This window comes from Nicotiana tomentosiformis, chromosome 1 (assembly GCF_000390325.3).
Source record: "Nicotiana tomentosiformis chromosome 1, ASM39032v3, whole genome shotgun sequence".
NCBI lineage: Eukaryota > Viridiplantae > Streptophyta > Magnoliopsida > Solanales > Solanaceae > Nicotiana > Nicotiana tomentosiformis.
The window spans coordinates 15,275,012-15,293,186 of NC_090812.1; the positions used below are offsets into that span (position 1 = coordinate 15,275,012).

At 37.5% G+C, this 18,175-nt stretch overlaps 1 protein-coding gene across 1 annotated transcript; it reads right to left on the reverse strand.

Moving 5' to 3' along the window:
* Positions 1 to 5,741: 5,741 nt before the first annotated feature.
* On the reverse strand, positions 5,742 to 8,261 carry LOC104113735 (peroxidase 43-like). Its single transcript, XM_009623997.4, has 4 exons — positions 7,746 to 8,261; positions 7,422 to 7,604; positions 7,139 to 7,301; positions 5,742 to 6,311 (listed from the first exon to the last, which is right to left on the reverse strand). The coding sequence occupies exons 1-4, from the start codon at positions 7,941 to 7,943 to the stop codon at positions 5,893 to 5,895; spliced, it is 963 nt and encodes a 320-aa protein (XP_009622292.1). The 5' UTR covers positions 7,944 to 8,261; the 3' UTR covers positions 5,742 to 5,892.
* Positions 8,262 to 18,175: the final 9,914 nt, after the last annotated feature.

The following is an 18,175-nucleotide window of genomic DNA, read 5'->3' on the forward strand; positions in this document are numbered from 1 at the left end:
TTCCTCGTTTCTAAATTTTTATGAAGAGAAGATTTTTAGTGAAAATTTTAAGGCAATACCAATTATTTGGAGATGGACCTGGCTTACTCGCTTAGGATCGATCATCTGTGACGTTCTCTGTGTGCCACTGTATTATAATTACCATGTTTGTATTATGTTACACGTGAATTGATAGAAAATAAAATATATGAACAAAACTTAAAGAAAAATAATGGAGCGACACAGAAAGACATAAAAATGAGGAGAAAAGCGAGTAAGCTTTTTTATTCCATTTGTTCCATCTTAATTTTGTTTCAGGCTTTTTAAATATATATTTTCTATCATAGATTTAATTAAGGAAAGATTTTAGAGCGTTAAATAACGCAATTCGATCATGTTCATGGTATATATAGAAAAGACAGAAAAGATATCACAGATCTAAATTAAAGCGAACTGAATGTATGTTCACGGAGATTTTTATTTACGTATGTCATGCCTCTCGAGGTCCTGTTTGAAAGGCAGTTGCGAGAACCTGTCTGGATTGAGTGGTCCTTTCTCGGGCAGCTACTGAGACATAGGTTGGCACGAGCTTCCCTTGACATACCTTCGTTACCATTACTAAGAAAAGTAAGTAAGAATTCGTCCCAGATAAACTACTTATCTAGCTCTTTCGCATCGAGGAAAGATGACCTAAGGCCATAGCTAAGTTATCGTTATCGGACACGTGAGATATCCCGGCTAGAGAGCATTGTTTTCTCCTTTCGTTCTTATGTGCGAAGGCGAAGCGTCGAATGTGACACTTTAATTTTAGAATATTGAACTCATTGTAATTGTTGATAGAAATGATTGGTTTTACATTAAATAGCACAAGGAAAATTAAAAGTAGGAAGAATTGAGCTTATACCACCCTCTACACCCCCCGAAAACTTCTAAAGCACAAGGTTTGTGTACATTAAGTTATATTCAATTTTACACGTGAGTAGCAAACTTGACCAAGTATAGTATGTATTAGTTTGTGACTGCTACTACTCTCTCACGGGTACGTATCGAGATTTAGGGCACAAGAAAAGAAACACCTAACCTTTTTTTTATATTGAACTTGATATCTTTGTGTCAGTTTCATCTACCTCTGTGCTACACCTCGAGCGCAACTAAGCTTCTCAAAGGAGAGAGACGCTTAAATACTTAAAGGTATGTTTTAATGTATTTTTTATTTAATGTACTAGAAAGTAATTGTATTTTAATATATAGGTTAAGTAATCACTATCATACATATATTACTAATGAGATCATATAAAGAATTAATATGGTTCTATCAGAGTAGTTTCTTTCAAAATATTTGAAATTTATGTGAATATATTTTAAAAATAGAAAAATCTGATGATACGACATGATCGATATAGATCATATCATGAGGTTGTTTTAACCACTTAGTACAAATTTCTAGTGCTTTGTATGTAAGAGCTTAATTATTCGTGACAAGCAAATAACATACATATAATCAAATAATTATAGTATATTTTATATATATATATATATATATATATATATATATAGGGCAATGTAACCAATCTCTCACTTATAAAAGCACTTAGTTTCAACCCCGAACAAATAAAATATTGCTTTGTTCTATTTCTTTTAGGGTGTGAGAGATTTGTTACATTACCATATATATATATATATATATATATATATATATATATATATATATATATATATATATATATATATATATATATATGTTCAGTGTTGAAGCTAAGTGCTTTTTTATTGTCTTTGTTTTTCTTCTTCTTTTGAAGTGCTTATTAAGATTTTCTAAAGAAGCGTGTGCAAATTGAAAATGATTTCACTCTCCAATAGGACATATGAAACATAACAAAGATACAACAACAAAAAAAGTGCTGTCAATTTGGTTGTGTTTACTAATGTGGACAATAACAAATTAAAAAGCTAACAGAATTTTGACTCCAGCCAGAAATTGTTTTTGGCTTAACTTGTGTTCCTACCTCATCCTAAAGACTGGACTTCTCATAGTATTAATCTTGGAAGAATTGCCAGCTCAATCTAAGTTGTATAGACCTTCATTGTTTAGGACAAAACTCTTGACCGTTCAATAGAGAGTTTCAAAGAATTCGTAGCATGTTGTTACCAGTACGGCTGTGTAGCTTATTAGCCCGAAGATCAACCAAACCCATTATTTTTGACCCATAACATGAATATATATATATAATACTGAAATTTTAAAAATATTAAATATGAACTCATTCAGAAGTGTAATAAGTTCAATACTACGAATTTTTAAAAATTAAATCCATCAGATTTTGAATCCGCCTGTACTTGTTACAGGGAGGTAAAGACAGTGTAGAAACTAGGCTTCTCGTGAATTCACTTCAATTTAAATCCAGAATTCCCCGGTAGAACGTTGGGCAGAATTACAGATGACTGCAGGAATAAAAACAAGTTTAAGTCACATGCATGAGTTGCATAAAGAACTTTGCCACCGGCCTGATTACTAGTTAAAATATCCTGGTCTTACCACAGATTATTCTGCAAATTCTTGATCTGGAACAAGCTTTCTTATTCTAATTAAGATGCCAGTCTATATATCCGTGCTTGTTGACTATCTAAAAGGCTTGAATATCCAACCAAGTTCATTTGAATCCAATACTTTTAACGTGGAGTACAAATTTATATGTAAAAATTCATAAAAATTATAACAAATGGTAGATATGAACTTATAACTTTAAGAATATAATTGATTCATTGCTAAAAACCCATAGGTTGAACCCATAAAGTTTAAATTTTGAATCAATCTCAGCTTTCAAGACCTTCTAGCTTGAAACTTAAAGGCTAAGCGAATTTCATCATCAAATCAATGAAATAATTGAATTAGATAAGATATAGGGTCCAGAGCCCCCCCCCAACCTCCCCAAACACACACCAAAAAAAATATCCATAAGCTAACATTATTGTGGGGGATTTTGTGAAAGAGAATTCTTTAACGGTCCTGTCATTTTTCTTCAACCATTCTAAAGAAGCCAAAACATAAGTCTTAACTAAGGCTTTAAAGGTGGTAAATTGGACAAATTCCCATTCTTTGATTTTGCTTCTTCTATTACTCCTATTAGCCTTTTAAAAATAAAAATTAAACTTAATTTGTTGTGAAATCAGTATCTTTATGTGGTTTTAGCGGCTAATCATCGGATCGAAAACAAGTATCGTGGTATTATTATCCCTCTCGATTGGTTTTTATCATGAAATTAACTTGAAAGTCTATCAAAATTCATAGTTCTTCCGAACCTGGGCCTGGACACAACACGCAGCATCCAATCCAGTGCCTGACTACATGCGACCGAGCGAACCAACTGGCTGGCTGAATCAACATGTGATATCATAACATACTCAATGCAGAAGATAAACTACACATGCTGATATACTAAAAAGTGTGAATGATATAAATCAAGTGCGGAAATACTAATATAATTCTGAAACATATTTGTATCCAACATAGCTTAACATGAAAAGTCTTCGACTCTATCTAACTGTTATTCTAGTCTATGAAGCCTCTAATGAATTACTAAAAACACTGACTATCTGTAAATATTGAAAAACTATAAAGTAATGATATTGCCCCCGAAAAATTGGGGCTCACCAAATAGCTGGTACGAGAATCCTAGTGCTCTCAATCGTCAACCTGTAAATCATTACCTGCATCGTGAGATGCAGGCCCCGGGCAAAAGAGACGTCAGTACATTTGAATTGCACTGGTATGTAAAGCAACTGAAAAAAAGAAATATAAATGCTGAAACTGATACTGAGCTGATAACTGAGAATTGATAATTGATAACTTAAATGATAGCTGTTGAAACTGAAACTAATAACTGATAACTGATAACTGAAATGATAACTAATAATTGAACTGAACAAAGGAAGTAAGGATATGAATAATCCCTCATCTGAATGATGAACAACCTGTTTATCTAAATAAACTATGACCTTGGGCCTAATATATATATGCACAAGCTACGGCCTTAGGCCCAAATATACGTATACATAACTACGGCCTCAAGCCCAAAAATATATAAAGCATAAACTACGGCCTCAGGCCCAAACATGCATAAAGCATAAACTACGGGCTTAGGCCCAAATATGCATAAAGCATAAATTACGGCCTCAGGCCCAAACATGCATAAAGCATAAACTACGGGCTCAGGCCCAAATATGCATAAAGCATATAAACTACGGTCTCAGGCCCAAATACAGGTGTTTAACATTAATTTAAATAAGGAACTGAGAATCATACTGCAATACGTGATGCTGAAATACTGAATCATATTGAGTTACATGATACTGAAATTCTGAATAAGACTAGACTGATACAAGTATTCATGAACTGATTATGAGAACTAAAGCTTCAACTATTTATAACATGCTGAGTAATCTAGACTAAGACTCATGAGAATTAATCACAAGTCTATATTGATTACGCACTGAGCCCACAACGTTCGAAATGAAAGTCATGAACGAGTTATGAATCTAGAGAATAGAAGTTGTACAACTATTCAAGGAACTAGGCTTAACTTTATTTCTGAGGCAATTAGTAACGTCGTAAAAGAAACGTAGTGTAGGGAGAATCATTAACATTCCCAAACATAGAGAGTTAGCCTCACATACCTTGACTTCCTGCTCTTGAGCGTAATATAACATTCGTCAACCCTTTCAATTTTAATCTACATCAATACAAGTCAAAGGGATTCCATATTAGCAATAATACTCATGTTTTGGTCACTTAGACATTTTATCAAACACTTTATGGGCGTAAAGCCTCATAACCTTCATTAATGATATTTCTACACCCAACAACCCATTCTCTTGCTCCAAGATAAATTCTAAAATCTCAAATTGTTATAATCAACATTATTCTTCATCACCCATAAGATAAACAATACCCATAATCAATAATCAACAACCAACAACCCAAATCTATAACCGTTCATGCTTTTCTATCAAACTCATCAACTCATATCTCATGAACTTAGAGTCTATAATCATTAATCCAATGCTATAATCAATTAGAGGGTGAAGATATTATATTTTGACGTTCAATCCTTTTAAATTCGAATTCTAGGGTTTCTTCTCTCAACAATGATGTCTCGATCAAATATCTAATGATTTGGAGGGTTTACCCATATTAATAATGTGTTGGGGAATTGAAATTAACTTAGAATCACCATTAGAACTTACCTTGGATGGTGGAGAGACCTTTGAGGAGTTAGGTTCTTGAGAGCTTCCCTTTCTAGAGTAAGTTTTTATGTTTTGGGGTGTGGGGGACAAAGTAGGGCTTTAGAAATGATTCCCGGGTGCGCTCCCGCGCACCTGGATGCGCATCAGGGCAGTAGCACTGCCACAAGTGCGCGGCCGCGCACGGGACCATCTGGGCGCGCATACTGCGCATTGTCCAGTAAAACGCACATAACATCTTACTCAGAAATCCATTCGGGCTCCACAATATATCGTTGGAAAGTTATTTCAAAGAGCTACAACCTTAATGTTTTACGTTTTCTTAATTTCCCAACAGATTTGTACGATATCCTTCAAGAAGACAGATATTCCATAAACTTAGTCGATTTTATCAAATCTTATGCACCTCACTCTCCGTGTTGATTGCAAAATAACTCTTTTCACCTTTACTCATTCCGATATGACTTCATATGTCTAAGATGTCACATTAATACTAATTTAACACGTCCATACCTAGTTCGAATTTACGGAGTGCTACACTTCTCTTCTCAGATCGTTGGATTCTGACATTGCACACTCCAAAATGAACCATTAAGTTTCCACAACATACAAAGTAAAATGCTTAAGCAAGACCCAATGAGAAGGTACGACTAGTAATTACAATTATATCAATCAAAAAGCTGAACACACACGTCTAATTGTCCCTTGAAAGCCAGTTAGCACATTAATTCTACCCATTTTCACCATTGCATTGGCAAAATCAGCCTCAAATGATATCCCTAAAAATGGGCTAAACATCCCAAAGTAAGAATCCACAACACTCCTTGTTACCACATCTTCATATAAGCTAGCATCAGATTGTAACACAGCAAAACCATTCCTAATATTCTGCAAAATTTGGTTGTCAAAAGCGTCGCTGCTGCCTTGATCTATCGGTAATCGGACATTAACGTTTCCATTTTGTGGGCAAGTAGTCATTAATTCTGGTAGGAGACTGGGATTTATTGATGGATCAGAACCTCCTCCAGGGAAGAAATTGTAAAGCCTTTTGGTCATGAAGAAACATGCTGTGGTACCAATTGTATGTGCAGCTGCAAATTCATCATTTCTCTTAATTATGATAATTAATTGGATAAAACTGCTTATAATAGCGTAATGAAATCAAAGGAACATAAGAATCATGCATGTGTAAATAATTGGTGATTGTATTCTGGATATCAAGAATATCATGTGTAAATTGTTTTTTACGTGGTCCATTTCCTAATTAAGCGATCTCGTGATCTTCAATTACTAAACACTAGCTATTTCCCATTTTCACCGCTCAGAAAGGAAAGATATGCCTTTCTTTTTTCTTATTTTGTCGCATTTACTGACCAAGGGTGAAGAATTTCATCTGACTGCATTGACTTAACCTACTTATAATAACTCATTTTCCAAGTGAATTTAATAACTAAAATGAATTGAATGGTGTATAAGACAAAGGTGAAAGTCACAATTACCTTAAAATCTGGCTTAAGGATTTAATTAAGAAGCCCAAAATATAGTACTCCTATTTAAATAGAAAGCTCCAAAATCGTGGCTTAGCTAATGACAATATAAGTTCACATCCCTTCAATGTCTACCAACCTACAAAACCCACAATCTCTGCATGTACATATGCATTACTGAGTGTGACTATCAGTGCTGTGTTGTGTTGTGTGTGCGTGCGCATGTTTGTGGTTTTTTCTCTCGGTTTTCTAGGTCGGTGTAAAGCAAAAGCAAATTCAAAATCTAAAGTTAGTAAATTCAGAATTCATATGATATTACTATATGTAGACAAATTCTTTTTTCACACGTGTACGTATGGTTCGAGCACGAAGTAATAAGTTCAATTAAAACCACAAGGAAATAAAAAATGAAATTATAAGAGAGAGTGTACCACTGAGCACAACAAGGTCTTTCTCAGAGAGGCCTTTGTCAAAGAACTTAGCTTTTAATATCTGAATGGAATCGCTGATGTCCGGCATATTTTCTGCTAATGATAAATTTGATATCACTCCATCTCTTCTTCCTGTTTCCACCTCATATGAAGGTCCATTCGCCTGTTGCCACCACATATGTTAGTATAAACAATAAAGGAAAAAGCTACAAATTTGTTCAACAGTGTAGTTAATGAACTGAAACATAACTGATGAGACAATTCAATTAAAAAAATAATTTACCAAAACAACAGCATCCCTAGCAGCCAAAGCAACAATATCAGCACAAGACACAACACCAGGACACATTGCTTCTACTTGTGCTTTGGCTCTTTCTATCACTTCAAAACCTCCTACCCCTTGATGTCCAAATGCATGCCTCTCTGCATTATCTCCATTATCTATCAATATTGATCCATCACACCCCTGTACATCATCAAAAATAACTATAATTTCACAACTTTCGTCTCGAATCACTTACACATATGTAAAAAAGAATTCTACTATTTATTATGAACTTACTGACTCTAAATTTTGAATTCGCTAGAATTTATTAAAAATGATGACCTGAACAAAACAGTCGTGGAAATGAAGCCTAAGCAAGACGGGAGCAATATTTTGGTTGGAGGCAGCAACTTCACGTATAACAGCACTAACAATGGGCTCAACATTAGGACATGTGCTGCCATAAAAACCAACTCTTAGTTGGCCTTGTGAGATCCCTGCTAGATAGCTAAAAATTACAATGAAAAATACAAGTACCATTGTGTAGAAAGTATTTAATTGGGTAATTGTAGTGAATTCTTGGAAATAAAAAAACAAAGAATCAAGTAAAAGGTGGTCAGAATGTTGGAAGCAGGAGAGTAATATGATTTATGAAATGGTAGTACACCCAAAAAGAGAAGATCGAGATAAAGAGAAAATGGAGGAGGTGATGTACCTGCTATCCACTATATTTCTACAAAAAAAATTCTTTATTTTATACTCCCTCTTACCACACTTAAGTGAATTAAGAGATGGCAATGTGTCAAGCGCCAAGTTGCATGATTTTGGGGGTTTCCTTTTCTTTCTTGAATTTTCTTCTACTTCATCCCATTTTTTCATAAGTCATTAATTTTAAAGATGATACTCCCTTCGCTTCATTTTATACGACGGTTGGAAAACTATTCTTAGAAATTATGGTCCTATATATATATCATGATATTTCCATATATTATTAAGTAAAGAGATAAGAATTTAAAGTTAAAATGTTTTAAAGTATAAAATTGTATCTTTTTAAAAACCGATTAATAAGAAAAAATGTGACGGAACAAAGGAAATATGGAGTAAAGTTTTTGTTATTATTGTAATTGAGTTAACTGCTGTAAACATCGAACGAGTGCCAAAATAGATGAATAATACAACTGTCAGTAGAGGGATTCACGTGTAGATACACAACATATAGATTTTTGGGTTTTTGGACCTTTATGGGCTGGATGAAGCCATTTAAGTTTCTCTGTTTTGTATAGTGGTGCTACAGTTATTACTCCCTCCGTATCATTATAGATGAAATAGTTTAACTTGGCACGAAGTTTAAAAAAAAAAAAAGACTTTGAAAACTTATTGTCTTAAAAGCTTAAAGGGTAAAAGTTTTGTAGGGTCATGATATTTGTGTGGTTATAAAAGCTTCTCATTAAGAGTAAAATAGATAAAATAAAGAGTTTAAAGCTGAATTATTACCAATTATAGAAATGTGTCATTCTTTTTGGACGAAAAATGTATTTCCATGTTTACAACCTCACTTTTTTCCTTCTTTGGAAGGCATTCCAACCCAGTACTTAGAACCTCCTCAATGATAAATCAAGTATAAGAGGTTAATAACTAGAAATTACTTCGCTGAAACACATATTTTAGCAAATCATGAGTAATAGTTTTCTTATTTTAACAATTGAGGAAAACGTTAAATCTAATATTTCAAAAGTCATTTTAAGTATCTCTATACAGCTTTATGTAATAAAGTAGCTCTTATATGATAGGAGTATTTATTTGAGGGGAGAAGGGAATGTGATATTCTCCGTAATAACGATAGTCAACAATATTGTTCACCCTCAAAATCGGATAACAATTGAATTTATACGCGGTCTTAAGGATACGTGATCTATTTGATACAAAGCAAGAAATCAGATTTAATGTGGAAGTAATCAATGGAAAGATAATTGCAAACCACGCAAGTTGAACAACCTAGGCCTTGTGAGTTTAATCTCCTTCGACCTTAGATATAATATTATTGAAGCCGGAATGGTATGAACAAAGCTAGAAACAATAGTATGTTGTTCTTTTAAGTATGTTACAATGCCTGCCCATGAATTACTGAGTTCCCATTATATATTAAGGGAGATCTTCCTTTTAAGACATTATTTTATAAAAAACATAAGTCCTTAATTTTGTAGACCGTTGGCCCCTTTTTTTGACTTAATCTTGTGATTTCTGCCATAATAATTGGTTAATGTCGAGAATCACGGATCCTTGTCGGATGAGTTGGCGAAGCTTTTCTTCGAGGCCGTTAAAAGCAGGATCGGTCGTGCCTTCGGTAAACTCGAGGGCAAAGCTGATGGTCTTGATGGCATGTTTTGACGATACTTTTAGGTCCAACAATATCATATTCCGATCTTGGCTGACCATGTCGAACTTCGAACCTCGATATCGAGCTCGGTTTCATCCATAACTTCGATCTCTTATAGATGTGTCTAGCCTGGCCTACCGTTCCAGATGCTCGATCAAGCATCGAGCTCGGTTTTACCCATATACAGATAGTTCCCTCATTTTTTGGAGAGTAGGCCATGAAAAACGATGTGAACCCTTGGTTCTCACTTCGATAAATCATGACGTAAGCAAAAAAAAGTAACTGAAATATCCCGTCGGTCCAATCTTCAAGGCATTAAATGTGTGTCCGTTGACGGTCGGCCACTTCGGGAGGTGAACCACCGCTTGAGAAACCTATAAATATCTTTCAATCCGTTTATTAGAACTTTTACACTAAAATTCTTCTTATGTTCTAAAAAAACTTCACCACCTTCACCTTCTGGTTTTCTAACTGTTAGACTTAAAGCTTTCCTTACCGGCAATTTCTTTTCTTTATTTTCTATAAAACAAATGGCAAAGTCTTCAAAGTCTGTTCCTAAAAAAGAAACACCTTCTTCTTCAAAACCATCTGAAAATGTTCCACACGCTGCTATTGAGGAACCACCTCTGAGGTCGTATATCCATGCTGGGTGCCCAACCGTGGATGACTTCAAGGTTGAGAATACGCCTATGGTACTGGGTCGGTGTGAGCCAGTCTCGAGGTACATATGTACGATTATAGCTAGTATCCTCGATAAAGTCAAAAAGGACTGCAACCGGAAAGATAAACTCCTAGTGGTTCCTACCCCCGAGGAGTCGATCACCACCTACATGAAGGGTTTCTTAAGTGTTTACACTTACCCTTTCATGCTAGGTCCTTTAGACTCGGTTATCATAGCTTTTTGCAAAAGGTATGAGGTGGCGCTCGGGAAGATACATCTTTCATTTTTTAGGATCGTTATTCTGCTTTGATTCTTTGTGAGCAAGGTCGAGGGGTGTCCATTTACCATCGACCATCTCATGCGCATGTACAGCCCTCGACTTTATCGAGGAGGATTAATCAAACTCGCACGCCGAGCCACTAAGACCTTGTTCTCGAGTATCGATGAGGATCGGGACCGGGGCTGGCTTAGTTAATTTGTTCGAGTGAGGACCTCGGACTTAATTCCGGCTATGGACATGCCATTTTCAGAGAAATGGAACATGAAACGTAAGTATGATTTTGCCTTTAGTATTTCTTTTATTGCTTGTCATTTCATTTGTTTCTCATCGATGTTATGTGATGCAGTTGTCACCCAAATGTCGGACGTCATTCCTGAACTTAAAGAGTGGGTTGAGGGCATCGTGACATGGAGACCTTACTTTGAGTGCTTATGGCATGAGCTCTCGAAGGGCCGATGGGAGGCCGGTAATCATGATAAGAGTTTTTCCCTAATAACATATTTGATCTTATTTTCTCATCATTGGTCTCTGATCTGTTATATTTTCTTTTTGCAGGTTTACCAAAAGACGTCGAAATGAGGCCTCTATCAGCTGATGACGACATACATGCTGATCCCCCTACTCCGAAGCAGGATAAAGAGGAGAAGAAAAGAAAAGCTCTGAGTCCCTCGAACCCTGAAAAGAAAAGACCTCAGCGACTGGCGCGCAAAACCAAAGATGCCAGCGCTCGGGAGCTCTCACCGGACTCACTCCATCAGTTGAGGGATGTGTCCGAAGAAAAAGAAGAAGATTCTAATCTGGTGGCCCGTGTGAGAAATGGTTCTAAACTGGCTCAAGCCATGGAGGTCGTAGAAGAAGTAGCAGCCGAAGCCTCCGAACCAGGGAGGGCCGAGACCGTTTTTCCCCGAGTTGGGGAAGTTGACAAAGGGAATTTGGCCGGTACTTCCTGGTCAGAAGATAATATGCCTAAAGAGGCGCTTGGCATGATCGACCTCTTTGGGTTGCCTTCTTTTACCGATTCAATGATAAACGAGGCCTAGACCATGATAGGTAACCTCGGCGAAGGGGCCCAAGGAGCAGTAGATTCTCTTCACCACTTCTTCGATGGCTTGGATTCTACCGCCTCGGAGGATATTATCGGATTGGGCGACTTGCCGGTACCAAAAAAGGCATCTTCCTCGGGAGCCGACGGGTCCTCTTCGAGCCCAAAATTAGTGAATCAGTTTCCAGTCCCGAGTGTTGATCCTACTCGGAGATGGGCAATTTATATGTCCATCCCGGAGGATGCCCGGGTTTTTTCTGCCCCGGTGGGGATTGCCAGTTACCTTCGGTGCTTGGTGACCGAAGAGGATCAAACCAAAATGAACGAGGTAGAGGCACCCTGCCTATTCAACGAAGATCAACAGGCGCTGAATCGGGTAATTTCGAATGACCCTTTATTATGTATTTAGCTTTAATCATGAATAATCATAATGTTTTCCTTTGTGTTTCCAGGCCTCGGTACTTCATCACGAGGCCTTTCTTCAATACCGGGAGGAGTCAAAGCGTTACGAGGCTGAGGCCCGTGAGCTTACTGAAAAGAGGGACGCTTACAAGCTCCTTAGTGAAAAATCCCAAGCTGAGCTTGAAGCGGCTCGTAGGGAACATACCGACCTGGTCGAGCAGGTAAGGAGAGTTTTTGAAGTTAGTGATGACAAGTTCGACTCAGTAGCTAATAATCCGAACACACATGTTTTGAATAAACTTATCGTGATCGAGCAACTCTGAGGTGAGGTGGATACGGTCAAAGCCGAGACCGAAGAGTGGAAAAAGAATATGGATCACCTGGCCTCGGAGAAAGAGATTGCTCAGGCACAGTTGGCTTCAGCTGAGGCTCAGATTCGGGCTACAAAGGAGAAGAATTTGGCGCATGCCAAAACGATCGAGGGACTCCAATCTCAGCTGAACTCGGTTGTTTTTGGTCAAGAGAATCTGGCCAAGGAGCTCGAGGCTACCAAGTTAGAGGTCATCACGGACAAGACTGAGGCTGATAAAAAGGTGGCCCAGTTCAAGGTTGATATCGAGGCTATTCAGGAGCAGGCAAAAAATATGGTGAAGCATGCGAGGTGGGAATCCCGAAGGGATGCCCTTGAGGGAGTCCATGCTCAGAACTTTGACATATTGACCGAAATCAAGAACGCCAAGATATGCGAAGCCAATGCCCGAAAGCTGGCTTTTCCTGAGGAGGATTCCGAGGTGTCTGAAGAGTTGGGTGAGTTTAATGGTAAAGAAGACCCCATAGGCGGCGACGTAGCCCCCGATGAGGATTAGGCCATTTTTTGTCTTTTGTACTAGCTTTTTGTTGAGGTCGTTCAGCCATTGTAAAAAACATGCATCGGGGCTATTCAGTCCTTGTAAATAAATTTTGATATATATGTATGGCTTTTCCCTTCTATGGCTTTTGAACTTTTCTTTTGCTTTTCTATTTGTGTTCGTAAAGGTTGAAATGCCTTAGCATGAAATAGTTAGGTTATGTTCGAAGGTTCAACCAAACCTTGCTTTTATCGCCGCTTTGGGTTAAGGCATTGTAGGGGTTCGGTGTTACCGATAATGTTTCCCCGAAATATCCTAGGTTTATAGCCTTGTCGAGGGTAGCCTTTAGAACTGGTTATAAAAAAGAATTTTTCGAAGGCCTTGTTTTTGTTAGGGGTCTCGGACGGCTCCAAGACGAGTTAATATGACCGTAACCTTTTAGATCAGGCGTCGCCCAGTGGGCTTGCTATCCCAAGTTATCTGGCCATGCCTAAGATAACAATCCCCGAGCAGGGGTGGCCGTAGCCTTAGAAATTCGGGCGTTGCCTAATAGGTCTTTTGCCCCTATAATATGATAGCTCGGACCGTCCGAGATTGTTTTCGATCGGCAGTCACCCGAGTGAATGTTCGAACTCGGATTTGAGATGGCCCTTGGGCTCGATTGATAATCCCTGAGTGAAAGTTTCGAACTCGGATTATGGTGACCCTTGGGCTCGATACCCTTAAGGGACCGGGAGTAGGAAATTCCTTAAACAATGTGATATCAAAAACAAGAAGAGTCTTATTTTTTATTCTTGTGCGCAATGATTGTATATGTATACATGTTTTGTGTCAGGGCTCGATCAATCTGTGTGGTCATGGTTCAATTTGACCGTTTGGCCATTACAATAAATCCTATTGATCGGGCCCCACTGATCACGGAGTTTCTTTCATTGTTAAAGTCGATATCTGAGGGATATTGCCTTCTCGAATGGTATTGTGATCATTATCACCAGTTCATAACCAGCCTTCAATTCTAACTTAGCATGATTTGCTTGTTGCCTTGTTAAAAACCTTGCCAAAAAACCCATTGGGGACAAAACGGTTCAAGGAAAAAAGAGTGCAACGCATGCTTTCAGACCTAGGACTTCGTATCATCCTTTGTTGGTTACCTGCAAGTGTTAGCTTGAAATATAAAAAATAGAAGAAAGAATCGGGGGCGTACCTTAGCAATAATATCGCTTTAAGTGGGTTATATTCTAGTTGTTCGGTAATTGCTCGTTGTTCATTGTTCCGAGCTTATAGGATCCTTTGTCGGTGATCTCGATAACTCGGTATGACCCTTCTTAGTTCGGCCCTAATTTCCCTTCGTTCGGGTTTTGGGTGCTTAGTGTGACTTTACTTAGTACCAACTCCCCTGTATTGAAGTGTCAAAGGATGTCCCTTCGATTGTAATATCTTTCGATTTGTTGTTTCTCGGCGGCCAGTCGGACGAGGGTGGCTTCTCGCCCTTCATCCAATAACTTAAGGATTGTACTCATTGCCTCGTCGTTCTATTCCTTTGTTGCGTATCGGAATCTGATGCTTGGTTCTCCAACCTCGACCGGCATTAAAGCTTCAGTACCATAAACCAAAGAAAACGAGGTGGCCTTGGTACTGGACTTCGAGGTTGTTCGGTATGCCCATAGGACCTCGGGTAGCATTTCCTTCCATTTTCCTTTGGCATCGGTTAGCCTCTTTTTAAGGCTTTGGAGTATAGTTTTGTTGGTAGATTCATCTTGTCCATTCCTACTAGGGTGATAAAGTGTCGATAGGTTTTTTTTATGTTATTATCTTCAAAGAATTTGGTCACTTTGCTTCGATGAATTGTTTCCCATTGTCGCATACAATCTCGGCTGGTATCCCAAATCGGCATATGATATGGTCCCAAATGAAATCGATAACTTCCTTCTCCCTGACCTGTTCATATGCATGGGCTTCTGCCCATTTAGAAAAGTAGTCAATCATAAATAATATAAATTGGGCCTTACCAGGTTCCCATGGAAGGGGGCCGACGATATCCATCCCCCACTTCATGAACGGCCATGGAGAAAAAACTGAATGCAGCAACTCCCTAGGTTGATGAATCATCAGAGCGTATCTTTGACATCCATCAAATTTTTGGATGAATTCCTTTGCATCTTTTTCCATGTCGATCTAGTAATATCCAACCCTGATTATTTTGTGAACCAATAATTCGGTGCCCAAATGATTTCCACAGGTACCTTTGTGGATGTCCCTCAGAATGTACTCTGTATCCCACAGCCTTAGACATATTGGAAATGGGCCATCGAATGATCTTCTGAACAGGGTTCCGTCTTCGGATAGGCTTAATCGGGTTGCCTTTGTATGCAAGGCCCACGATTCTTTTGGGTCCGAGGGCAGCTTTCCGTTCCTGAGATATTCCACGTACTTGTTCCTCCAGTCCCAAGTTAAGCTCGTCGAGTTGATATCGGCATGGCCTTCTTCCACCACCAATCTCATAAGTTGCACGACTTCACCCTAGTTGAACTCGTTGTCTTCGATTGACGATCCTAGGTTAGCAAGGGCATCGGCCACGCTGTTTTGATCCCGAGATACATGTTTTAAAGTTCATTCCTTGAACCGATGTAACGTCACCTGTAATTTGTCTAAGTATATCAGCATTCATTCTTCCCTAACCTCGAACGTTCCATTAACTTGGTTTACCACAAGGAGGGAGTCGCACTTAACTTCGATCACCTCCACTCCCAAGCTTTTGGCTAGTTCGAGACCTGTAATCATGGCCTCATATTTGTCACACCCCTTTTTACCCCCCACAAAAGATAAATATCTGTTATGGATTGTGGGTTAAAGAGTTTTTCCAATTAAAGTGATAATTTTGAAATAGGAATTATTTTATTTACAGAGTCGCCACTTGGAATTGAGTTTTTGGGTGTTCCAAGTCACCTTTTATTTGAATCCCTAGTCAAAGGAAGGTTTGACTCTATTATTATTGTTCTGCGAAAACAAAGTCTGGGTAAGAAATTCTGTTGATCGAGGAGAAGGTGTAAGACATTCCCCGAGTCCTATGGTTCTAGCACGGTCGCTTTATTGGCTACATTTGGCATGAATTAATTTTTTAAACCGTGAATTATAAGATTCTCATGCTTTTACCTAACCGCTTTTATTTCTTGATCATTAGATTTATTAAAGAATATTTTTGGATAATATTACATTGTTATAACCATGCTACGCAAGCGGATGCATGATTGAAAACAAAATTTATTAATTTATCATAATCGCACTTTGCAAGCGAACCTGAAATCATGACAATCAATTATTTGTAGTGCTTTTACTTTTGAGAAAATTACTACATTTGTACTTGAGAAATTAATTTGAAAAATTTATTAAATGTCATTACCGCGCTACGCAAGCGAGTCGGTGGTTATGACAAAAATAATTAAACCTAAAAGAGAAGGCATGATATTTGTTTGCAAAGCTAATTATTGAATGTAAGAATCACGCTACGCAAGCGAATCCGTGATCGTGTTAAAATTATTAACGCACGTGATGAAGAATTCACTGGCCTTCTATTTTAAAAGTGCTTTAAGTCATATAACTATTTAAAGAGAATAGATCTTTGAAATTAATTGATAAAACCCTTTATGTTTGAAAATTGGGCTAGCTTTTTATCAACTTAAGAATGGAATGATTTGGAGATTTTGGCGGTTAAAATAGCATTGGGACCACTATGATTTTAAAACAACATTTTTTCAATTCTAAGTGCAAGAAACCAACTGCCGCAAATCACTTTCTTTCTTCCCATTCTCTTTTTTATTTATTTATCAAAAAATAATATATATATATATATATATATATATATATATATATATATATATATATATATATTTATTGAAAATAACTTAATGATCTCATACCTATTTGGCCTAATAGATTTATATTTGTTTAAATAAAATATTATTCTTACATAGAACTAAAATTTAGCCAAAGTTCACCAAGAATCTTTACACCAATATAATCTCAAAGACAAACCCCTATCCCAAGTAGAAAAGAAATAATGTATTGATACCGTAATCTTATCAAACCTGCATACATATTCTACTTTATGAAGAGATTTAGATTTCGATATCCATGAGAAATAAACTTAAACTAACATGAGAGTCAGGATAGTTACATGAATCTGACAAGGTATTTGAACCCAAATGATAGAAAATATTCTTGGTTAATTTCATATTATACTACCACTAACATGAGTAAAACAAAATTATACAGAATTTTGTAAAGAAGACTGATCTAGAAGAAAGTGAGCGAAAATCATTCACTAGTCGAACTTGGATGGTACTCTAACAACAACAGATATCTAAGCATCAAACAATAATTTTTAATTATAAACACAGAACAATCAAGAAAATAATCTTGTTCATCGCAATAAATATTCAACTAAAAAAGAAGATTCAAGTGTTACCTTTTTGCGAAGATTTCACAATAAAGTAACAGCTGCAATCTATTTGGAGAGACTTAAGAACAGCAAGGTGGCCTAGGCCGCGGTTTCGAAGGCAAACAAAAGTGATGGACTTTATCCAAACTCACAGCTATCAAACACAGATCAAAACCAACAGCAACATCAGTGTAGCAACCCAGAAGACACCTTGAAACTCGACAGTTTTTTTTAAATAGGAAAGAACTACACACTAACTTCAAACTTTTTATATTTTTCTGGAAGATTTTTGCTCTTAGTTTCAGCCTTCTTTAGATTTTTCTGTCCCCTTTCGTGTGTGTTTGTGAGTGTATGTGAGTGAAGTCAAAATTTGTGGGTAGAGGAGGAAGAAGGTGAGATAGGCGGCTAGGTTGAAGAAGGTTGCTCCCCCTCTTTTGTTTTGGTGTAGAAGAGAGATCCTCCGTTCTTGGAGGAAGTTTGGTGTGCTTTAATTTGGGGTATGGGGTTTGTGAGTGGGGGACAAAGCACGGGGGACAAAGCATGGGGGGACAAGTATGGAGGGACAAGCATGGGGGGACAAGCATGGGGGACAAAGAAAGGTTGAGTGGGGACACGTCTGGGAAGCGGAAAATATTCAAGCACGGTCAAAAATTAGGTGCTCACAGCATTATCCTCTTTGCTTGAAAACATTAAAAGTTTTCAGGCAAAGATAAAGTGAGCTGTG

Excerpts from the sequence above, each read along its gene's own strand:
- LOC104113735 (XM_009623997.4), bottom strand. The coding sequence starts at position 7,943 with ATGGTACTTGTATTTTTCATTGTAATTTTTAGCTATCTAGCAGGGATC. Across the intron at positions 7,605-7,745 it reads TCCACGACTGTTTTGTTCAG|GGGTGTGATGGATCAATATT; the intron begins GTCATCATTTTT and ends GATGATGTACAG. Across the intron at positions 7,302-7,421 it reads CTAGGGATGCTGTTGTTTTG|GCGAATGGACCTTCATATGA; the intron begins GTAAATTATTTT and ends TGGTGGCAACAG.